The sequence below is a fragment of the Emys orbicularis genome, chromosome 3 (assembly GCF_028017835.1).
Source record: "Emys orbicularis isolate rEmyOrb1 chromosome 3, rEmyOrb1.hap1, whole genome shotgun sequence".
NCBI classification, from domain to species: Eukaryota; Metazoa; Chordata; order Testudines; family Emydidae; genus Emys; species Emys orbicularis.
Genome location: NC_088685.1, coordinates 84273082 through 84296560, shown reverse-complemented (window position 1 = coordinate 84296560; position 23479 = coordinate 84273082). Strand labels below are relative to the sequence as shown.

At 42.0% G+C, this 23479-nt stretch overlaps 1 protein-coding gene across 1 annotated transcript; it reads right to left on the bottom strand.

Annotated features, from left to right (window-relative positions):
* Window positions 1-675: 675 nt before the first annotated feature.
* QRSL1 (glutaminyl-tRNA amidotransferase subunit QRSL1) lies at window positions 676-22863 on the bottom strand. Its single transcript, XM_065401077.1, has 11 exons — window positions 22756-22863; window positions 20919-21078; window positions 19937-20035; window positions 17656-17752; window positions 16543-16719; window positions 12537-12712; window positions 12314-12426; window positions 9893-10085; window positions 7950-8067; window positions 2626-2831; window positions 676-1371 (listed from the first exon to the last, which is right to left on the bottom strand). Exons 1-11 carry the CDS (start codon window positions 22777-22779, stop codon window positions 1160-1162), a joined length of 1575 nt encoding a protein of 524 aa, XP_065257149.1. The 5' UTR covers window positions 22780-22863; the 3' UTR covers window positions 676-1159.
* Between the last annotated feature and the right edge of the window lie 616 nt (window positions 22864-23479).

Genomic DNA, 23479 nt, shown 5'->3' with positions numbered 1-23479 from the left:
AGTCATCAAGTCCAGCCCTCCCCCTCACACCCCCCACTCCTGAGGCAGGACCAAGTAAATCTAGACCAGCCCCGACAGGTGTTTGTTAAACCTGTTCTTAAACTCCAATCCTCTAGTCCCTCACCTTAATTATCTCATTTCTTTTCACCATCTTACCTTGTGAGAAGAAAATGGAGCCTCTAAAAATGAGCAACAGCTACAAAGAAATAAGCAATCATGTTAGTAAAGTAGAAAACAATATTCCCGAGGGTAAATTTTGCAGATGTTAGAGGCTGTTTGTTAAATCTTCCATTCTAACATCTGGGTTGGAAATGTTCATCAGTCAGATGATACCGTCTACAATGAGGAAAAGAATGTACTAATTTATGAAACGGCCTCTGATTTTGGCACCTGAGCTGTAATTATAGAAAAACAGAGGGGGCAGCAGGAAGAGCAATTTCTGAAACTTAAGAGGGTTGTTTCTCAAAGGAAACATCTGCAATTAGAAAGCCTTTTCACAAGAAGGGTTAAGTACCATAGCAGCCTCCAGGATCTGTACAAAGATGGCTCTTCTGCACTGTACATGGTTTAGCTTCTCTCTCTTGAAGAGGTTATTCTTGTGCATGTCCATTCACACATTCGTACACTCATCTTTCCCTCTCTTTCCAATCTAGTTGAGGGCAGATCTTCATTAAGGCCTCCTGTGGCTGAGGACTCCTTCATGGCTTGGTTTCATTGGAGCCATGTAACCTGGGAGGCAGCAGGAGACCAGAGCTGCTGGAAACTGTACACACTTAAGGAAGAAGCCCATGTCTGTTCCATCAGGGAATGAATTCCGCAGATTTCTTTGTATGAAGGGGGGAAAAGCAGCTCTATAATTACAAGACATACACTTTATACCCAACATGAAAAAAATATATTCAAACTATACTGTACATGCAGTTTACAGTTATAGGGAACATACCATGGGCCTCACTTCAGTTTAATTACACAGTAACAAAGCTTCCCTGCTTCTCTCTTGCATTCTGCTTTAATACATGTGTTTTTAGACTCTACAGCCTGTCACTTGTACAAATAAACTGAAGGATTACATTTCTTTTCAATTTGAAACAGCACAAAGTGATTGAGAGATATTCTAAAATCCTCCTTACTTCCACTACTAAAACCACCAAGTCCTCGGTTATGAAAAAAAGGCTGATTTCTGATGGTGACAGACAGTGTGACCATGATCCATCATTCCCTGTAATTGTATCATAGGGAATTTTACTTGGTTTTCAAACCATTTGGCTACAGTAAGAAGCTGCTGCTCCTGGAATGCACGTCCAATAAACTGAAGCCCAATTGGCAAACCTTTCTCTGAAAGTGCTGTAGGAACAGTTATGGCTGGCAGCCCTGAGGGGAAAAAAGCAAAATTATTAAAACATCACATGTGCAGGATTTGCTATTACACAGATTGCTAGAATTATTACAAATGGGACTCTTAGGAAAGATAACCAAAACAAATGCATGTAAGCTTTTAAGGCTAGTCTCTTTGCATTTTAGCAGTATAACCAAGATTATATTACTCCTGGGGGAATTCTGCACCATTGCACACGTGCAGAATTCATGTTCCCCACAGATTCTCCACCCCTGCAGAAAATACATTCTGCCAGAGAAGCACTGCAGTTGCACCTTTCACCCACCAGGTGCTTGGGATGCCAGAAAGTGGGCAGATGGCTCACCAGCTGGAGCAGCCAGTCAGACAGGTAGGGGGCAGATACTGTGTTCCTCACAACGACATGCCTGTGGGGCCCAGGTGACGAGGCATGGGATATGGGGGGTGGACAGAGCGGGGCTGCTGGGGGATCACAGACTGGGGTTCAGAAGGGCGAGCAGTGGGGGGTGCAGCGCCACATGGGGACAGGGGCAGTTGTGTTGGACTGAAGAGAGAGGTTAGGGGGGGTCAGTCAGGCTCCTCCTAGGGGGAGGCTCCTCAATTCCCAAACAATTCCTCCCCTCCCTCCCCCATAATACCACCTGTTCCATATTTCTCCCACCCACAACCAACAACTCTCCAGGTTCACTCCCAGGCTCCTTTCCAGCAATTACTTCCCTCTCCCTCAGCTCCTCCATTACCTCTGATTCCCCCAAACCTTTGCATTGCTTCTGAGGGGTGTGGGAAATAGGTTTCTGTACTGTAGTTTAAATGAATTATTACTCAAAGATCTGTATTAATATGCCTAGTAAGGAATCTATTTGTCAAAAAAGTTTCCTGAATCTTTACCTGTATTGTTACAGATATACTTGCTGACAGGTATTTTGAAATAAATTACCAAAATAATTGAAACTGGTGCATGACTGTATTGTGTTATTTTGACAAACAAAATATGCAGAATTTTTTTGGTGCAAAATTTATGTTTTGGTGCAGAATCCTCCAGAAGTAATTATATACTTAAATTCTTGCACATTTAATGAACGAACTCACTTCACATCTTATGGTCAATATAAGCTTTGCTACTCAGAGAAACAAGCTGACAACTTGGTTCAGACAGTTGTTTTCTATACAGAGGTCCTATAGAAAGAGGGCAGCTGGCAGGACAGAATGGATACTAAATTGAAGACTAGCTGGGAAATATGCTAAGGAGATGCACTTCTCTCTCTACTTACCTGCCATGTTTGCGGCCTGTGTAAAAATATCATCCTGTGCACTGCGGGTTCTGTTGTCTTCTTTGATAAACTCCACGTATGGTATTGTATCACTTAGGGTGGTGGGAGTGAGCAAAACATCAATACCATTACGGAAAACATTCACAAAGTCATTGGCAATGAGTCGTCTCACTTTTTGGGCCTTGATAAAATAAGTCTCATAGTTCCTAGGAACAAATAGTCACTGGTGTTAGAAATTAAGTTTAATACCATCAATAATTTAAATTGCTAAGTGGCTATTGGGGAAAAAAAACCAAGCCCAGTTTTCCCTTTGGGTTGAAGGACTGCACTACAAGTACAGTACTTAGGTTTTCAACAGAGAACAAGATCAGTCATCAAAGCAGCATTGCTGCAGATGCACTAATAGCACTAAAGCATGTCCTTAAAGATGAGCCATGAAACAGATGCAGGGAGAGACCTGGGGCAAAGACCACTGAAGAGAGTGGAGAGGGAATATAAATGAAGGAAAACACAAGCCAAGTGGAGGGTAGGCTCAAATCAAGATAGTATTTTATGACCCAGTCTTTTTCTGCAACTTTGTTTACTTATCTACTGAATTTCAAAACATGATGGAAGTGATGTCTGGAAAAAAATGACTGTTGTCTTATAGTTGTGATTTATCAATCATTTAGGGACTATCTAGCAAGGCACTTAAGCACATGAACAGTCCCACTGACTTCAGAGGGACTACCCACATGCTTAAAGTAATATATGTTTCAGGTGTGCACTTTGCTACTGGTCCTTCTTATTGATATTAGAGAGAAGCACACTAGGTCTTTGTCCAAAATTCCCATAGTCATTTATTTTATGTAAGCAGCAGTTTAGACTGAAGGAGGCTATGAATTCTTCATCTGTTTTTCTGCGTATCTGAGGCAGAAAAACTGACAATTTTATATTTCATTCCTACATCACATGCAGCATTACCCTGAGTTTAAGAATTTAATGTCAAGTTTAGAGGTTCAGTTTCAAAAGAATTTATTAGTCAAAAATAACTGGTACTGTAAACATTTTATGGGTAATTAGCAAATGTATTGTAAGTCAAGGGTAAATAACTAAATGCCAGTGTCTGCTGATAAAACAATCCAAATTATCCAGTACATAATTGTCAGCTGATTACTCTGAAGATCTGATTTGCTGAAGAGTTGTAATGAAGACAAAGTTGAATGCATCTTAACTTTTCAAGGCTTTAAAAAAAAATAATCAAGAGAACCTGGTACTTATTCTTCCGAAGTGATTGTAAAGATCAAGATACAATGGATCTGCTGTCAGAGATCAGTGATATTATGGAAAATGGCTCTTTTTCTGGAGTTATTTATGAAACCCCACTTACCAGACTAAGGAAAAGGTTAGTTGCAGAACTAATAAAAATGTTCAAGACTCGTAAGACTAAAGAGTCTTTAACCAGTTTCCCTGATTTACATTTTTTTTACCTCAACTACTTTTAAAGAACTTATAGGAGAAGAGACCAAGTAGTTAAATTTTAGACTTCACTCATGATATATGCAGGCATGCATAACTTCAAATATCAATCTAGTTATTTTATGGATTTCACATCTCAAAGAAATAGTTTGTAATTCAGGGGTTCTCAAACTGGGGGTCGGGACCCTTCAGGGGGTCGTGAGGTTATTACATGGGGGGGTCGCGAGCTGTCAACCTCCACCCCAAACCCTGCTTTGCCTCCAACATTTATAAAGGTGTTAAATATATAAAAAAGGGTTTTTAATTTATAAGGGAGGGTCACACTCAGAGACTTGCTATGTGAAAGGGATCACCAGTACAAAAGTTTGAGAGCCACTGTTGTAATTTGAATACAGCGGACAATACATGACTCTCCTGCACTCTATTATGAGAATGTTATTTTAACCCTAAATTCTGTTCTTGATGATTCATTTCCTGTGGATTGTAGCAAAGTGCTGAGACTGCCCCTTGCTTAGCTCTTGTAGAAATCACTTCTGTTTTCCTTTACAAAAACTGACCCACGCAGGTTGTCAAACATTCACCCTACGTTTCTGATAGACGACCCAGACAGATGTCATCAGAAAACACTACATTGAGGATGCTTAGCAATAATATTGACAGTTCACAGGGGCTGGCTGCTCAGATGCTGACATCCCTGTCTTGAAGACACAGCTTTTATTAACTCTAAGAGCTTAAAGCAGCAGGAATATTCTTGTGTGTGCTCAAGTGTCACAGTTTAGGGCAATTGCACCTGTATGTCCCCTCAGTGGTTTAGCAAAGGTACCCACTCTCAGCTTCCAGCTCCCCAGTGGTCACCTTTCTGGGTGGAGACCCATGTGTCTCTCCCTATTTCCAGGCAGCACAGTTCCCTGCTTTCACGGCATATTTCCCAGCAAAGACAGTCTGCCTAAACAGATTTGCTTGCTTTCTCTTCAGAGACTGATAGAGGGATTGCTACAGATATAAGGTATCACACAGTTCTTTCTGTGCAAGCCTATTGTATTCTTAAGGTAAAAAGCACTACAGAGAAAACAATACAAAATGTACACTCTTGTTAATAAGCTTACCAGGAACCCCCACCCTAACATGGATTCTGACAAGGCACAAGGTAAGTCCTTCAAAGGACCCTACAGGAGTCCCAGTTCATGATAGCTTTGAGGATTCCCAGTTCATGACATCTTCAGCTCAGAATAAACATACTTATAACAGGTTTAGTTCATGGGTCTTTGGTTTGAAGTTTCCAAATGCAGGTAATTAGCATACAATGGGTCCCATTCCTGGGTGCTTCCTTCAAAATGCTCAGAGGGGAGAATTTGCATTCCCCAGACCCCCGAGGTATTTCCTCGAAAATCCACTTCACACATATTGTTCCAAAAAGACTTGAAGTTACTAATACCTTCCAGAGATTGCATTAATCTGGTCTTCCTGCTTAAGCAGTTCCATACAATCTCACAACAGTGCATAAACATTTCTAATACAATGAGATCCAAAAGATGTTAAATTTAACTCAATAAAGTTTATTTTAATTGCATACGGTTCAGTCAGGATATGGCAGGAGATTGTTAGTCTGTCACACTCAGTTTTCTTAAAATAACTATGCCACAAAACTAACTGACACAGGGTGTCAATGTGGATATCCTCATTGTTTGGAATCTTAACAGGGTGGAGGCAGAGAAAGAGGCAATCTTACCAATTTAGATGGGTAATACGTTCTCCAATAATAGTCATAAATGAAGACAGATTGAGAGGGAATTAAAAGTATGTTCATTCTGAGTTCTCATACCAGTTCATCCAGCTGAGCTGGATAAACATAAAGTTCCTCACAAAAATAAATGAGTTTATTTGACCACTCCAGTACAATTTTATTTTCTCTGTAGACTCAAGCAAAGAGGTGGGGAAGGTGAGAGAGATATTTAAACTAAGTGCCACATCTTCTGGCTTTCCACAAGAGGCATCAGTAGAACATAACAAATGTTTCTATACCTGGAGAACTTTAGCAAGATTAAATCGGATTGATGCTGATGGCCACGGAACATTTAATAACAGAATAGTTAGGGCTCTATTCTGATTTCACTGACAAACACCACAGACTAAGTTTTTGCATAGCTTAATCGAAGTGTGCCAATAGGGCACTTAAGATGCAAATCACACAACGTGTTGTTCTACCTTCTTAAATTCAAAAGGCTTCCAGTTAAGAGCAAAGGAAAGCATTATTTTTAGCTATTAATAACTGTTTGCTACACATCATACACTTAAACCAATATAAATAGATATTGCCTTAGCAACAAAGAATTTGTTCAACGTAAGTAATTTAATCATCAGCTGCTTAATAAGTCATTAATATTGTACAGGTTTCAGAGTAGCAGCCGTGTTAGTCTGTATCCGCAAAAATAACAGGAGTACTTGTGGCACCTTAGAGACTAACAAATTTATTAGAGCATAAGCTTTCGTGGGCTACAACCCACTTCTTCGGATGCATATAGAGTGAACCATATATTGAGGAGATATATATACACACACATACAGAGAGCATGAACAGGTGGGAGTTGTCTTACCAACTCTGAGAGGCCAATTAAGTAAGAGAAAAAAAACTTTTGAAGTGATAATCAAGATGGCTCAGTACACTTACCTACATGCCTCCAGCTTCCATCCAGGACACACCACACGATCCATTGTCTACAGCCAAGCTCTAAGATATAACCGCATTTGCTCCAATCCCTCAGATAGAGACAAGCACCTACAAGATCTCTATCAAGCATTCTTAAAACTACAATACCCACCTGCTGAAGTGAAAAAACAGATTGACAGAGCCAGACGAGTACCCAGAAGTCACCTCCTACAAGACAGGGCCAACAAAGAAAATAACAGAACACCACTAGCTGTCACCTTCAGCCCCCAACTAAAACCTCTCCAGCGCATCATCAGAGATCTACAACCTATCCTGAAAGATGATCCTTTACTCTCACAGATCTTGGGAGACAGACCTGTCCTCGCTTACAGACAACCCCCCAACCTAAAGCAAATACTCACCAGCAACCACACATCACTGAACAAAAACACTGACCCAGGAACCTATCCTTGTAACAAAGCCCGATGCCAACTCTGTCCACATATCTATTCAAGTGACACCATCATAGGGCCTAATCACATCAGCCATACCATCAGTGGCTCGTTCACCTGCACATCTACCAATGTGATATATGCCATCATGTGCCAGCAATGCCCCTCTGCCATGTACATTGGCCAAACCGGACAGTCTCTACGCAAAAGAATTAATGGACACAAATCTGACATCAGGAATCATAATACTCAAAAACCAGTGGGAGAACACTTTAACCTGTCTGGCCATTCTATGACAGACCTGCGGGTGGCTATCTTAAAACAGAAAAACTTCAAAAACAGACTCCAACGAGAGACTGCTGAGCTGGAATTGATATGCAAACTAGACACAATCAACTCAGGGCTAAATAGGGATTGGGAATGGCTGAGCCATTACAAACATTGAATCTATCTCCCCTTGTAAGTATTTTCACACTTGCTTCTTATCAAACTGTCTGTACTGAGCCATCTTGATTATCACTTCAAAAGTTTTTTTTTCTCTTACTTAATTGGCCTCTCAGAGTTGGTAAGACAACTCCCACCTGTTCATGCTCTCTGTATGTGTGTGTATATATATCTCCTCAATATATGGTTCACTCTATATGCATCCGAAGAAGTGGGTTGTAGCCCACGAAAGCTTATGCTCTAATAAATTTGTTAGTCTCTAAGGTGCCACAAGTACTCCTGTTAATATTGTACAGTTGAGCTTTAAAATATGCTGAACTTACTGTTTTAACAAAAAGTAGTTCCCTGACAGAATTCTTCCTCTTACAACATCATTAAACCCTTCTCGTCGAGTTGCAGCATACATGACTTCTGTGGACTTGTCCATACTGGAACGGTGTCCTAAAAATAAATCACCAGTGATTTGGAAACAAATCCTGAAGACCCATGAAAACCATTAAACAATATAAAATATTGACCTTCACAATGACATACTATGTCAAGTGCAGGAGATGTTAACATGCTATTTTTGCACACAAAATCTAAAAACTTATGTTAAATATTAAATGAATTCTGGAATCATACTGTGACTATACATTTGGAGTCTCTAGAAGTGAAATATTTCTATTTATCTGTACTGAGAAGTACAATGGAGAGTGCTACAATATGAACACTCCTGCCTCTGATCTTCAATCTGACATGGAAGGTGGAGAAAACTCTTCTCATCCTTCACGACATGAATGTGTAGAAGTATTTCAGTAACACGGATAGCTCACCCTTCAGTTTATTTTGAGTACAGACTAAAAACTGATCTGAACAATGCATACATACTTTGTGCTGCACAATACACTCCTCAAAAAACACAACTGAGAACATTTCTCTCCGACTAAAAACTTGCTTGCAAAAATGAAAAGCAACAACTTATTTACAAGGGGTCTGATCCTAAGCCCACTGTATTCAATGAGATTCAATGGAATGAATTCAATAGACTTCGGATCAGGCCCCAATCTTCCCATAACTTAAAGAACATCCAAACCTCAGACAATCGGCATTGGGATAAAGTAGTGAAATTCCACTGATTTCAATTAAGCTGCACTTGCCTAAGAATTTGGCCAATCACTTAATTCTGTGACCCATGAACAGGTACACAGACAGGATTGAGTCTAATTCAAACTATGTATTGTGTTTTTGGGGATGGCTACAATATTTCAGAACCCCAGAATGTGAGCATTAGTTAAATATAAAACAGAATCCAAAAAGGTCACATCCTGTAAAAAACATTATAATGGTGGGTTTGTGACAAAAAGAAAGAAGGGGGGGGGGAAAAAATCATAGGAAAAGTATAGTTAAAAGGGAAGAAAAGCACCATGTGTCCTGCAATAGCCAGGTGCAATGGGAATGTTTAAGGAAGTTATTACTCCTAATTCAAATTACAATCTGGTAAAAACTTAGATACAATACCAAATCTTTTGATAGTCCTGGCTTATCTTAATGCACTGAAAGTGACTGACTTCAGAAATAGGCTGCATTTTTATTTTTACTCACCAACACCTTACCATACCATAATCAAGTGATACACTCACTAGACAAACTAAAATGGCAAACCACTAAGACAACAACCCATCTTGGTCATGTCACAAAATACATTAATGGAAAAGAACTTTTAAGTCTATCTGGTTCATTTCCCAGATAATTCAGGACTATGCCCTTGTTTACATTAATTAGGCTGCCTTTTTTTTTGGCCAGGCCTATCTTTGGATGTCTCCAGTGATGGGGATTTTTTCCTCAAGTGCTTCTAAATTCTAAATATTTTAATGCACCAGTCTCTCACCCAATAAGATGGCAAAACACTCATGTATATATTGAGCACTTTATGCTTTTAATAATTCACACAGTTTCTGAAAACAAATTATTTTCATCTATTGACTACAAGCAGATAGCCAGTGTAAGTTTCATGATCACTTGGGATATCTTGCTAATGCTTTGACTACCTCAGTTTCTAGTCCTTCACTCCAGCTTTCAGCTGCAATAAGGTTTTTACTCTATCATACCATGGAAAAAACATATCTCCTAACATTCAACCATGAAATGCAGGTAACCATGTACGTTAAATCACCATAGTGCACACACCTATGACAGGCATCTTTATGCCACTTAATAAAGTGAGTGAGTGTTACATATAATATAAAGTGATATAGCCCTTTTTCCTTTAAAAACTTAAACTTACCATATTCTAGTCCATCAAATCTGGCCATATTTGATGCTACTTCTGCTGTGCACAGCACATGATAGCATATAATTGAATAACGTGTGTGGGGTAGGCTCACTTCAATCACCTTGGCACCTGCATTCTCAAAGAGGTCAGCAGCTTTAGACCAAAGTGCCAGAGTTTCACTAGATAATCCTGGTGCATGATATTCCTTAATGGAGAACAAAAGTTAGGAAATGAATTCTATGCATAAGCATCTTCACAGATAATTAAGAACCATTGAAAATAAACCCACGTAAAATTATCGGTTGACAGTAAACAAGCCAAACTATGTAATATACTATTAGATGCAAATACTGTTAAAACTAGTCCTCATCGCTACATTCTTTTTTAAAGTATTTATTACAGACTTATGTTTTTGCTTACTGTTAGGATATTAAATTATATTAAGTTCATAAATTTAATAGATTTTTAAGGCCAGAAGGGACCAATCACGATTCTCTAGTCTGAACACCTGCATAATGCAGGTCATAACATTTCACTATGCACTTCTTGCTTCAATTCTATAATTTCTGGATAGGAAGCTGCCCACTTGTCAGTCTATTAACTGGGATTGTGCAGTTCACGGACAGCACATCTTAAATTTTAAGCCACAATACCAGGCCCATTATGAATAATGTTAAATAAGCAGAAACAATGGCCAAAGCACATCAGTGGCAAGTGTCATACCTAGGTCAAAAGACAGCACTAAAGAAGAGTCTCATAGTATGAGGGTTGGTGACAAGCCTCACTCTGTGTAGACTCTTAGGGTTTGCCTACATGGAAATAGCCCAGAATAGCTATTCCACACTAGCTCACTGCATAGACACTCTTATTCCTCACTAAAAGTGCCTTTTTGCTGTTTATTGAATAGCCTACGCTTCCGACCCATATGAACCTAAACAGCAAAAAGGCATTATTAGTGAGGAATAAGTGTGTCTATGCAGTGAGCTACTGTGGATTAGCTATTGCACTTTACATTTACATCCTAGCTTATTCTCCATTAACTTTCCCATGCAGACAAGCCCTTACCAAGGAGACAAGGATAGCCAGCCTGGTTAGCCTAAATTACTAAAGGTGTTTAGTTGAATATCCATATTTGTGGACACTTACTACAGGTTCAGCATCAAAATATGGAACCAATCCTGCAGACTTGACCATAGTACTAACAGTGCTGCCTATTTAAAAAAATAAAATAAAAATCCACACTACTGCGAAAGGGGCACTACTGTCAGGATAAATATCACTTTAAAAAAAAAAAAAAAAAAAGTCCTTACTTGTTACCACTACCATTTTGGATTAGCAACATTGAAATATTTACCATATAATTTACAAATCACTTTATATGCTCTTTTTGCATTTCAATCAGCTTGGACAATGAAAATAGACTGTTCAGTGATATTTTTGTTTGATTAAATTTTCTGGTTCACCTGTACTAGCGCAATGCTTGGATTGCAATTAGTGAAGGGGCATTTAAATCCAACCGTTATCCCCTTATCTCACTGAAAGTAACACATTCAGAGAAGCTTTTCTATTAATAGGCAAATTAAAAAAAAAGACAACACCTGATCCCTAATAAGAACCCTTTCCCTGCTATTCCCTTCTCTGCACAGCACAATAATCTTTTTAAACAGTATTTTGTATTAATATAGTGCCTTTCAACCAAGGATCTCAAAGCACTCCATAAACATTTATTAAGTCTTAACATCCCTGTGAGGTAAGTATTATGCTCATTTTACACTCAGGCTACATCTACACTGTGAGCTAGGGATGTGATTCCCCTACTCGTGTACATGTACTTGCGGTAGCTCGATGAGAGCTTAGCATGAGTATAAACAGCAGTGTAGACACGGTAGCACAGGCAGCAGCAGGAAAGCCATAGCTGAGCTATGCTGAGTATGTGCCCCCCAGTTTCAAGCTGGTATGCAGGCTGCACGGCTCTGCCATGACTCCACTGCACGTGCTATCACGACTACACTGATCTTTATACCTGGGCTAGCTGTCATCGAGCTACGAAATGCATACACAAGCTGGGGATGCACACCCCTAGCTTGTAGCATAGACATAGCCTCAGGCACTAAGAAAAAGAGTGATTTGTTTGAGGTCAAACAGGCAGTTGGTGAAAGAGCCAGCAATAAAGCCCAGGAGCTCAGGCTCCCAGTCTCCTCTTATAAAACTTCTAGGCAACATTCCCTCCAAAAGCCTGGACAGAACTCTACAGAGTGTGTCAATGCCCTATAACGGCCTGAAGAGGTTGACACTGAGCAATGAAATACACACACTTTCACTCCCACATGCTGTCTCTGCAGATGCAAATTACTACAGACTCAGGGAGCAGGATATATACGTTTTTACTTTGATATGATTTTTTTTTTCCAGTGATAAAGTTGGAAATACTACCTTTGGTATTCCTATGCAGAGCTTGCTGGCATCTATAAAACTGGTTAGTTCAAACGGCTTAAAGGGGTCCTGCACAGTAGTAGAGTCTTTAGGATCATGCCCTGCAAGCACACCTGAAAGATGAAAAAAGGCTCATGACATACAGGAAAAGTAATACAGGGGATTCTTGAATTCAAAAGGTTTTGAGACCAACTGTATACAAAGACATATGCACTAGTAGTACCCAATACAATTGCTGCATCGTCCACACATCTGGTTAAAATTCCTGGTACATCCATGGAGTTCACTAGTGGAATGAGACCATGACGAGAAATCAGTCCATAGGTTGGCTTTAAACCTACTACTCCACAGTGAGCAGCTGGGTTTCTGGTGGACCCTCCTGTATCTGATCCTAAAGCCCTATGGTTTAAATAGAACCATCATTAATAGAATTGAATACTTCAAAACACATCTAAATTGTATCTGTTCTTAAAGAGGTACAGATCTAAATGGAATTTTTTTTTAGATATACAAGTATGAGAATAATTTAAAGTGCATCATCTTCATGCACTCAGCTCCCATTTATTCTGGTTCTTGCTTTACTATTTAGTATGAAGCAGCAGCAGTTTTCAGTTTACAAAGACATGCTGATAAAATATGCCCTTCACATCTAACAACAAGGCTTCTTGTTCATTAAAAAATATCACTTTTTTCGTGTTTTCTAAGATTGAAGCTGTGCACTGTGATTTCCCTTCTATACCAAAACTGCACCTGCTATACCAGGGGAGGGCAAACTACGGGCCACGGGCTGGATCCGGCCTGTCAGGGTTTTCAATCCGGCCTGTGGGATTGCCAGTCCCATGGCGCAGCGGAGCTAAGGCAGGCTCCCTGCCTGCCCTGGCCCCGTGCCTGTCCCGGAATTGGCTGGCACCACGTCTCTGCAGCCCCTGGGGGAGGGGGGTGGGCAGAGGGCTCCGTGCACTGCCCTCACCTGCAGGCACCGCTCCCTGAGCTCCCATTGGCTGGGAACGGGGAACCACGGCCAATGGGAGCTTCGGGGGTCGTACCCACAGGCGAGGGCAGTGCGTGGTGGAACTGCCTGCCCCACCCCACACCCAGGAGCCACTGCCGGACGTGCTGGCCACTTCTGGGAGTGGCGCAGGACCAGCGCAGGCAGGGAATTTGCCTTAGCCCCGGTGTGCGCCACTGCCACCCCGGAGCCGCTCGAGGTAAGCGGCACCGGGCCGGAGCCTGCACCCCAAACCCCTCCTGCACCCTGCACCCCAACCCCCTGCCCTGAGCCCCCTCCTGCACTCCGCACCCCCTCCTGCACCCCAACCCCATGCCCTGAGCCCCCTACCACACCCCTCCTGCACCTCTGCACCCCTTGCCCTGAACCCCTTCCTGCACTCCACACCCCCTCCTGCACCCCAATCCCATGCCCTGAGCCCCCTACCACACCCCTCCTGCACCCCTTGCCCTGAACCCCTTCCTGCACACCGCACCCCCTCCCACACCTCAACCCCCTGCCCCAGCCCTACATTCATGGCCCTGCATACAATTTCCCCACCCAGATGTGGCCCTTGGGTCAAAAAGTTTGCCTACCCCATGCTATACTCAACATTTTTAGTAGAGCTGGTTACAATTTTGACTGAAATTTGTCAGGAAAAAAAAAATGCAGTTGTTGAAATCAAAATGCTTTGTGAAAACTTATTTCAATGAAATTTGATTTTTCAATAAAACTAGAAATGAAACATTTTCATTTTGAATTGAAATTTATTTTCTTTTCCAGTTTTTAAAAAGTCAATTCAATGTCAGTTCAAAATGAAATAAAATGCTCCTTTTCTTTTTTTAATATATCAGAAATTCAAAAATGGACTGACAAATTTGAATGAAGTTGCTCTGTTCAAAATTTTTAAGTTATAAAATTGAATTTTTGACCAGTTATAATTTTTCATAGTATGTGGCATTTTTTGTTTCATAGGAGTCAATTTCTTAACATGGTTGAACCAATTTAATGCTGACATTAATGAGTGGAACTGTCTCAGCCAGTCAAAGTGTGAGGATGCTGTGTACAGTTACATCTCAATTCAAAGAAAGGAATACAGGCAGCACTCTGTTTCTTTTCCAGTTTCAAAGAGAAGCTGAAAAAAAATGGATGAACAGGTGACAAAATGGCTGGAAAAGGCACCTGACCTGGCAAGTGCTGAGCAGCCACACCCCCATCAGAAGTGAGCAGACTTCAATGGCAATTGAGGATACTACTGGGGGAATTCTGTGCCACTGCGCAATGCAGAATTTTGCAGAAATGAACGCACTGTGCACGCAGAATTTCCTTTCCCCCACAGAAATGGGCTGCAGTGCTGCTGGCCACCATCAGGGGCCGCTGGACCTGGCAGAGCCCAGCTTGCACATAGAAGACACTGCCGGGGGGAGGAGGGGGGAAAACTAGAGGATTCCTGGCAGCTGCAGTTCCCAGCATGCCCTGAGGGAAGGAGATGGCAGTGCACAGGAAACTTCATGCAAGCCTGGGACCAAGCATCAGACTGTTTCTCCCTCTGGATCCCTGGGCTCTGACAGGGAAAGAGGGTGGGCTGGGGGGGGGGGGGGGCGCACAGCTGGGCTCTGAGGGGTGAGTGTCTGGGCTCTGGAGGGAAGAGGATGCAGGTATCTGAGCTGGCTTGGGGCGGGGGAGGGGTTTTGGGTGTATTGGCTGGGGGTGGAGCACTGTGGTTGGGCTCAGGGGTGGGGGGTTGTGGGTGTCTGGTCTCCCAGCTGGGCTCAGGGGGGGCACAGAGAAACAGGAACTGGGTTGTCATAAATTTTTCTTTTTTTAAACTCTTTACTCCTGAGGGAATTGGTGTGTGTGTCTGTATTGTTACAGACATACTTGCTGACAGGTATTTTGAAATAAATTACCAAAATAATTGAAACTGGTGTGATTAAGTCGTGTTATTTTGACAAATAAATTTGGCAGAATTTTTAATTTTTTGGTGCAGAATGCCACCACGAGTAGGAGACCCAGCAATGTCTGAGAAAGCGTCAGCACCTTGCTGGATCAGATCCTTTGAGCCCAGTCCAACTTCCACTGAAGTCAATGGGAGTCTTTTTGCTGACTTCAGTGGAAGTCCAGTTCTGCTGACTTCAGTGGATTCCATTTACAGCAGGTGTCAGTGAGATAACCCCAGTTTTTGCATGTAAGGATGTAAGTGAGAGGAAAAAAAAATATATATATATATATAAAGCAAGCTAGGAAAGAAACAAGCCAATTTTAAAAAAACACCTCCTGGGTACAACAAAATAAACAATTTTACTTCTTATAGGCAAACAAAACCATTAGCTAATGAGTATTCTTAAATACTATAAATACAGCTGAAATCTTCTATACAGTGAGCAGACATTGCTACATAACTCTAAAAATCTTGCACAAATTACTGTTTTTATCCTCTTCCCATGCAAAACCTAAGAAATCTGACGTTTTGAAACTGCACACGCTTTGTAGATTCATCTTACAACTAATAGTTCAATACTTCATGTAGTTAATAAATTATATCTATCTATATTTTCACACAAATGGGCTCCAACATGTCATAACAAACCAACATCGGCTTATACAAAAAAATCCCTCTTTTCAAATTTACATTTAAAAAAAAGATATTTTAAGTGTCTGTGTAACTTGGTTGTTTACAGTAAATCTGGATTCTGAAGGTTATTAGTCCCCAAATCCCACGTGTGAATTATTAGGCAACACTGACACTTAAATGAAGTATACGGGAGGAAGGAATATTACACTTTGAGAGTTGAGTTTTTTAGATAGAATCTTGATTCAATGTTTTCTCCTTTTTAGGGGAGAAAGTGGGGTGATAACTGAGGTGGTGGACATATAACGGATCCCATGATATTTTTAGCGAGAGTAGGTGCGAATGAGAACAACATTCTCTCTCAGTTATTGACACCATACATTTCAAGCAATGCAAAATGTTCATGTCAGCATGCTGAACAATGCTCAGAATGAAATAATTTAAGCTTACTTACATGTAGTCACTTTTAACTTGTGTTATGCATATCAGTATCTCTGTGTTCTTAATAGTATAACTAACTAATTCTTCAACACCAATGCAAATTATCCTACAGTTTCAAACAAAAACATTATCTTCCTTTCCCCAGGCACTACACTGTAAACTAGTCTTGAGGAAAAGTGCACACAACGTTATGAAGCATTTAATTAACAGTTCTAAAAAAGCTCTTACGCAAAGCATGTGAAAGAAGACACTGCAGCCGCGCTACCTCCTGAGCTTCCTCCTGTTACCAACCAATTGGAGTCTTCATTCTCAGTATGGGAGTTCTGCACAGATTTTTCTCTGTACTGCCTTGAATAACTCCAGGGGTTTCTAACTGGTCCAAATATTCCATCTGTGCTCCCAGATCTGGTGTGAGAAATTCAGATAGGATAAACACAGACAACTGTATTTCAGTTATAGACTTTTCATAACATTAATACAATGTTTTTCTTCCAATTCCACCTTTTACTCCTGGCCCTTCAGGCAAATCTGATTATGATATGGAAAGGCTGGTATAGATTTACTTGTGAAGCTGACCCCAATACTGTTTTATATAGTTGCAGGAAATCATAAAAACCTATAGTTATAACTTCACTCCTTCCTTCCTTCTGCAGAGCAGACTGAGGACTAAATTCTCCTCTGACTCACCCTAATGTAAATTAAGTATAACTCCACTGAAGCCAGGGGACTCACACCATGTAAGCATCAGGCAAATCAAGTCATGAGTCTACTTCAAAACTAAGGTCTTGAAGCATGAGATACCCAAGTTTGGTAGTTTACTGTATGAGAAAACCACACAAGATGATCTCTTGAAGTAGCAGGTCATAAAAAAGAGTCACACAATGATGGCAATGTAGACTGTTCTGTAGAAAGCATAGTTCTTCCTGGAACATAAGAGGGTTTCCAAGACGAGGCAGATTGTGTGCAGAGGCAATGTGATAATACTCATGCTTAAGTCATGGATCAGAGTATAATTCAGTTACCAAGAAAAAAGCCACCTCGAAAAAAAAATACTACTCAGTTAATCCCCTCAATACCATCCAGCCATGCACAGCTGCTACAGTGTCTGGCCCTCTTTTCTTTAAATCACACCACAATGGATATACACCATAATAGGATAAATATTCAGTGAGAAGTTCACAGACATAGCCATCATGTTCCATTAGACACCCCTGGAGAGTAAATATTTACCACCATATAACAAACATGCATAAACTCAGCAGTTAAGGATTAGAGATGGATCATAGTAGACACTGTAGTTATATTACTATGCAATGATATTAAATATTTAATATAACTTACCCCATTGCAAATTCATCTAGGTTTGTTTTTCCTAGAAGCACAGCCCCCTGATCCAATAACTTCTGAACTACGGTAGCACTGTAAGGTGGAATATAACCTAAAAAAAAAAAATCAGATTGGTTAAGAAATTGTCTGATACCATCTGGAGGACTTTCAATAACTCCTCCTCCAAATGTTTCAAAGTAATCATCTCTGCATGGCAACTGTCACTGTGCAGTGCTACCAAGTTTCTTTGTGACAGTAGTAGTGATAATCAAAATTCATTGATAACAAACAAGGAATAAGTATTAACCAGCACATTTATTATTTCCTAGAGTCTTTCTTCTCCTGAGACTGAACGAATCGTACAGTTAACTCAGACCTTGTTCATATGTGGATGAGAACAAGGCCAGTTACAAGAGCAATTAAACAGGGTGATTGCAGCCAGAGTTCTAACAGTTTCTCTGATCAATACTGATGCAGATATCTTTTTCTGAGAAAGATGTTAGAGCAGTGGTGGGCAACCTGCAGCCTGTCAGGGTAATCTGCTGGTGGGCCGCCAGACCGTTTGTTTACATTTGCACGGCCACCTGCAGCTCCCAGTGGCTGGGAACGGCGAAAGGCGGCCACTGGGAGCTGCAGTCTGGCAGCCTGCCAGTGGCTTCCCCTAACAGGCCGCGTGAGGCCCGCAGGTTGCCCACCACTGTGTTAGAGCCTATATTAGAGTTTCACCCTCAAGACTCTCACCCACGCTATCCCTGTCAATCACAACTGCTTTGCTGGCATGCAGAGGAAAAGGTAATTTGAGATAAATTGACCTTTGCTGTTCAACACGTATAGTCAATTTTTTCCCTTTCATTGTTACAAGTAACACAATAACAAATTGAAATAAATTAGTAGGATTTCCCCCCAATTTTTTCAGTTTGTTTACTTTGGTATTTGTCAGCACTTTTTTGTATCATCAATTTCGCTCTTTACCCTCATTAGTTAATGTTCCCTGTTTGTGGTGGTCTATTACACAGCAACATGAGAGAATTTTTTTCAAATAGGAAAATAATAGTGCTTTTATTAATAAAACAATGCTATGGACGTATAATGGAACTGCTAAGTGAAACAATGAACTATGGGTATTCAAAAGAAAAAAATAATCTTTTTATAAAACAAAAATCCAGAGAGCAGAATTGGAACTGATGACTCACATCGATATGAAAGACAACTGTTGAGCTCAAGAACTAGGACCAAGTCTCTACGAACACAACAGAAACTGTGTTTGCATTTTGCTATATAGAAAGATGATTTAACAAACAGAAATAAAAAAAACACTGGTTTCAAAGTAGCAGCCGTGTTAGTCTGTATCCGCAAAAAGAACAGGAGTACTTGTGGCACCTTAGAGACTAACAAATTTATTTCAGCATAAGCTTTCGTGGGCTACAGCTCACTTCTTCAGATGCATAGAGTGGAACACACAGACAGAAGATATTTATACATACAGAGAACATGAAAAGGTGGAAGTACGCATATCAATTGTAAGAGGCCAATCAATTGAGATGAGCTATCAGTAGCAGCAGAAGAAAAAACTTTGAAGTGATAATCGAGATGACCCATAGAAGGTGTGAGGAGAACTTAACATGGGGGGGGGGGAATTCAATTAGTGTAATGACCCAACCATTCCCAGTCTCTGTTTAGACCTAAGTTAATTGTGTCTAATTTGCATATTAATTCGAGTTCAGCAGTCTCTCTTTGGAGTCTGTTTTTGAAGTTTTGTGTCAGTTTTGCAACAAAAAAAATGGTTGGGTCATTACACTAATTGAATTTTTTCATGTTCTCTGTATGTATAAATATCTTCTGTCTGTGTGTTCCACTCTAGGCATCTGAAGAAGTGAGCTGTAGCCCATGAAAGCTTATGCTGAAATAAATTTGTTAGTCTCTAAGGTGCCACAAGTACTCCTGTTCTTTTTGCAAAAAAAAAAAACAAAAACAAAAAAAAACAACAACACTGACTACTCTCCAGTAACAGAGCAAAATGTAACCTGTTGATAGAATAGTTACATTTTAATGTATTGATTATAATTAATATTGCATTGTCTCATTTATTTACATTGTTACAATATTAATAGTTTTTAAATATATGACTACAAAAGCCACAAAAATTTGGCAGATGGTGGCAAAGGAAGTGTAGTGCCTGAAAGTACTTTAATTCATTTTTTGAAAATGACTAGGTTTTAAGTAGGCTGTGCTGCTTTAGAGAAAAGGACCAGAGCTTCAAAATGGTGTTTGTTTTGCCTACAACGCACTACTTTACCTTTCAGCATGTTTGATGCACATGTTGTTTCAATACCAGCTGTGTTGAAGTTGTCTTTTACTGCAACAGGAATTCCATCTAAATCCCCCAGTATCTGACCTGTGTTAGGAATTGGTACAAGGACAACAGAGTAAAATTTAAGTATTAAAACAGACTGTCTACGTTGCTTAGCAATGACATTTTATTTCACTCTAACTTGGAAGTAGGAGTTGTACTCAAATGCTTTTAAGTTATATTTTCCAGGGCTTTGGAGCTGTGCTCTGGCTCCGCTCCAGCTCCAGGCAAAAACCTGCAGCTCCACTGCTCCGGAGCTGCTCCACGCTCCAGCTCTGGGCTCCGCTCCAAAGCCCTGATATTTTCACAAAAGGTCTTTTGTTTTCAACTCTAACATTAAGGACTTTGTTCAGGCCAGATTTCCTCCCATACTGCATAGTCTCTGCAACTAAGGAAGTGGCTTCCAAACTAGGTAAATTATTCCAAAAGATGCTTACCACCTCAGTTGTGGCCATGTAATGCTTATTTCATCCTTAGACAGCTACTTAAATCTACTCCATTCCCAAGCCAGGAGTCATAGATTCTGCCTTGGACAAAGTCTTTCATAGCTGACTATTAGTTATCCAGAGAAGAATCTCAAAGGGAATAAATGCCTTGAAGCTGAATTATCCTAACTGGCATTTTGCTTAAGCAACGGGATGTTAGTTAGACAGAACAGCAGATCTACCAGGTTGAAATTCTTCTCCTCCCCCCCACCTGCTCATTCCCCATCTTTTGTAAATGGTGATTACCTTGAGTGCAATCAGTATATGTCCACAGAGCCTTTAGTCTCAATAGGTCCTATTGTTGTTCCATACAAGCAAATCAAATGAACAGTAGACTTCACTTTCTTTTTTTAAAGTTACTGAGTCTAACAAAGGTTCCATCCACTACAGTCAAAAAAATTTATGGAAGAACAGCCATTAACTACAAATCTAGGGTAACTTACCTCTCCTATATCTCTCCTCTGATTCTTCAGCCTGTTTTAATGCTGTGTCTTCTGCTATAGTAATGTAAGCATTGAGAAATTTTGTGGCTTTGATAAAGGAGAGACATCTTTGACAAAGCTCTGTTGGACTCACTCGGCCTTCTTTCAGTGCTGCAGAGATCTGAAAGGACAGTTTCCATTTTTAAATCGCAAGTCCCTAGTTACAAATATTGGTATGACTTGCAAGAATTGTTTCAGTCAAGTTTCTAAAACTAATTCCTTCCCTCCCTCCACCCTTAATTTTGGGGATAAATTTGATACATGTAGTATTTTTATGATGGAATAAAAGCATTAGCTAAGAAAGCACTCCGTCAACTTTCACATACAACACTTTCAAAGCATTTCAGCCTCAACCAGCAATGCCAGTGCTATTCTGGTCATGTCCTAAGCAATTTCTAAATACAGTGGGAACATGAAACCCAGTCCTTCAAACTTTTATGCAGATGAGGAGTCTCAATGACATCCATCATGTGTACCACTGTTTACAGGATCAGGCCCATCATTTGTAACTGGTTATTGTGTATGCAAATACAAGTTTCGCAGCATAATTATGATTAAAGGTGGTTTTAAACACAGCTACAAAGCCCTACTGTGCGTAGGGCCTTAGTTAACTTGGTTTTGGCTGGTGAGGAAACTCACCAGCCAAAGCCTTGTTCCCAATAGCACCATCTCCCTCTTAATCAGTTAAACCGGGGTGGGCAAACAACAGCCCTCAGCCTGTGAGCCGTTTTAAACTGGCTTGTGAGCTCCAGCCAGGGCACTGGGTTGGGGGCCGCACCACACGGCTCCACCCCGCTCCGGCGCTCCAGCTGGGGGCCACACCACACAGCTCCTGGAAGCTGTGGTCGCACCATGCCACTGCTTCCAGGAGCCGCTCAAGGTAAGCACTGCTCAGAGCCTGCACCCCTGAACCTCTCCCCATGCCACAGCCCTGATCCCCCTCCCTCTCTCCAAACCCCTCGATCCCAGCACAGAGCACCCTCCTGCACCCCAAACCTCTCATCCCCAGCTCCACCCCAGAGCCCACACCCCCAACTCAAGCCCTCACCCCCTCCCACACCCCAACCCCAATTTGGTGAGCATTCATGGCCCTCAATAGAATTTCTATTCCCCGATGTGGCCCTCAGGCCAAAAAGTTTGCCCCCCCCCCTGAGTTAAACACACACAAATAATAATCCAAAAAGGATTAGGATTTTAACCAGGCTGTATTCAGTTAAGGTGACCAGACGTCCCGATATTAGGGGCTCTGTTTTATATGGGACCCTATAACCCACCCTCCACCCGTCCAGATTTTTCACAATTGCTGTGTGGTCACTAGCTCGTGGGTAATGCGCTGCAGTCTAGACAACCCTTGGAGAGGAGGTTTTTATTAAGAGCGCTGCTTGCTATGTGTCCTGTCAACGCCTCTCCCCGGTCCCAGCTGGGCCGCAGTGCCAGACGCAGGACTGAGTGTGCACGGTGCTGCGCGAGTGCCAAAGCGCGTCTCCTTCTCGCTGCCGGCTGCACCACTTCCTGCTCTTGCAGGGTTAACACACTCCGCCGCCCCCCTGGCCTTTGCGCCGCCGCCAGCGGGGGTTGGGGGGCAAAGGGCGGGAGCCTCGCGTGGGCACAGCCGGGTCGGGCGCGGGGTGGGAAGTTACACCGCGCACACCGGGGACCCCGATACCACGGCGCGGGCTGGGAACGGGCCGGGCTCCAGGCAGCTGGTGCAGGCATAGCTTGGGGTTCCGCTTCCACCCCGTCCCCATAGGCGGGAGCCCCCGAGCAACACCGGGAGGCGGAGGGGAAGGCCGCTCACTTCTCTGAGGGAGACGCGCAACATCCTCTCCGCGGCACCACTCGCCCCGGCCGGGGATCCCGCACGGTCACAGCCAGAGCGTCAGTCGCGGCTCGGCCGGCCGGGCATGGGCGCGGCCATCTTGGGCTGTACCGCTCAACATGGAGCGGCTCCATTGGCTCGAGTCTTCGTAGACTGGCATGATGCCGGATCGCTATTGGCTGAGGTGGGAGGAGTGGGCGTGGCCTGGCGGAGAGTGACCCTCAGCCTGTGCGCGCTGAGCGGAGGAGATTCAGGCCAGACGGGGACTCACTGAGGGGGGAACGCGCTGGCCTTGGGGGCAAGGGCAAGGAAGGGGGAGAGCGAGGCGGGGGCTGTCTCACTTTGGGGGGGGCGGGGTCTTGTGGGTGGAGGCTGAGCTGATTGGGGAGGGGGCACTGGGATTTGGTGAGTTATAACGCGTTTGGGGGATCCCCCCTCCACGCTTTCAAACTAGGGATTCTCTGGGGGCTGTGATGCTCGTGGGGAAAAGCCAGTTTGTTTAGTTCCCCTCGTTCACACCCCAAAACCTGTGAGTCTTGTAGTTAAAAGTTGAATGTAGACACGCCCCTCCCCTATATGGTTGTAAAAGAAGAATTAGAGTAATAAGAAAAGATTTTAAAAAATTGAAGTTGGCAAACATACATGGGTTTGATTGGCTAAAAAATTATCTCTGTGCAGATGGGAAGCATTAGTGTGGCCAGCA

Excerpts from the sequence above, each read along its gene's own strand:
- QRSL1 (XM_065401077.1), bottom strand. The coding sequence starts at position 22,779 with ATGTTGCGCGTCTCCCTCAGAGAA. Across the intron at positions 21,079-22,755 it reads TGCGCGTCTCCCTCAGAGAA|ATCTCTGCAGCACTGAAAGA; the intron begins GTGAGCGGCCTT and ends CTGTCCTTTCAG. Across the intron at positions 16,720-17,655 it reads CTAGATGAATTTGCAATGGG|ATCTGGGAGCACAGATGGAA; the intron begins GTAAGTTATATT and ends TTCTCACACCAG.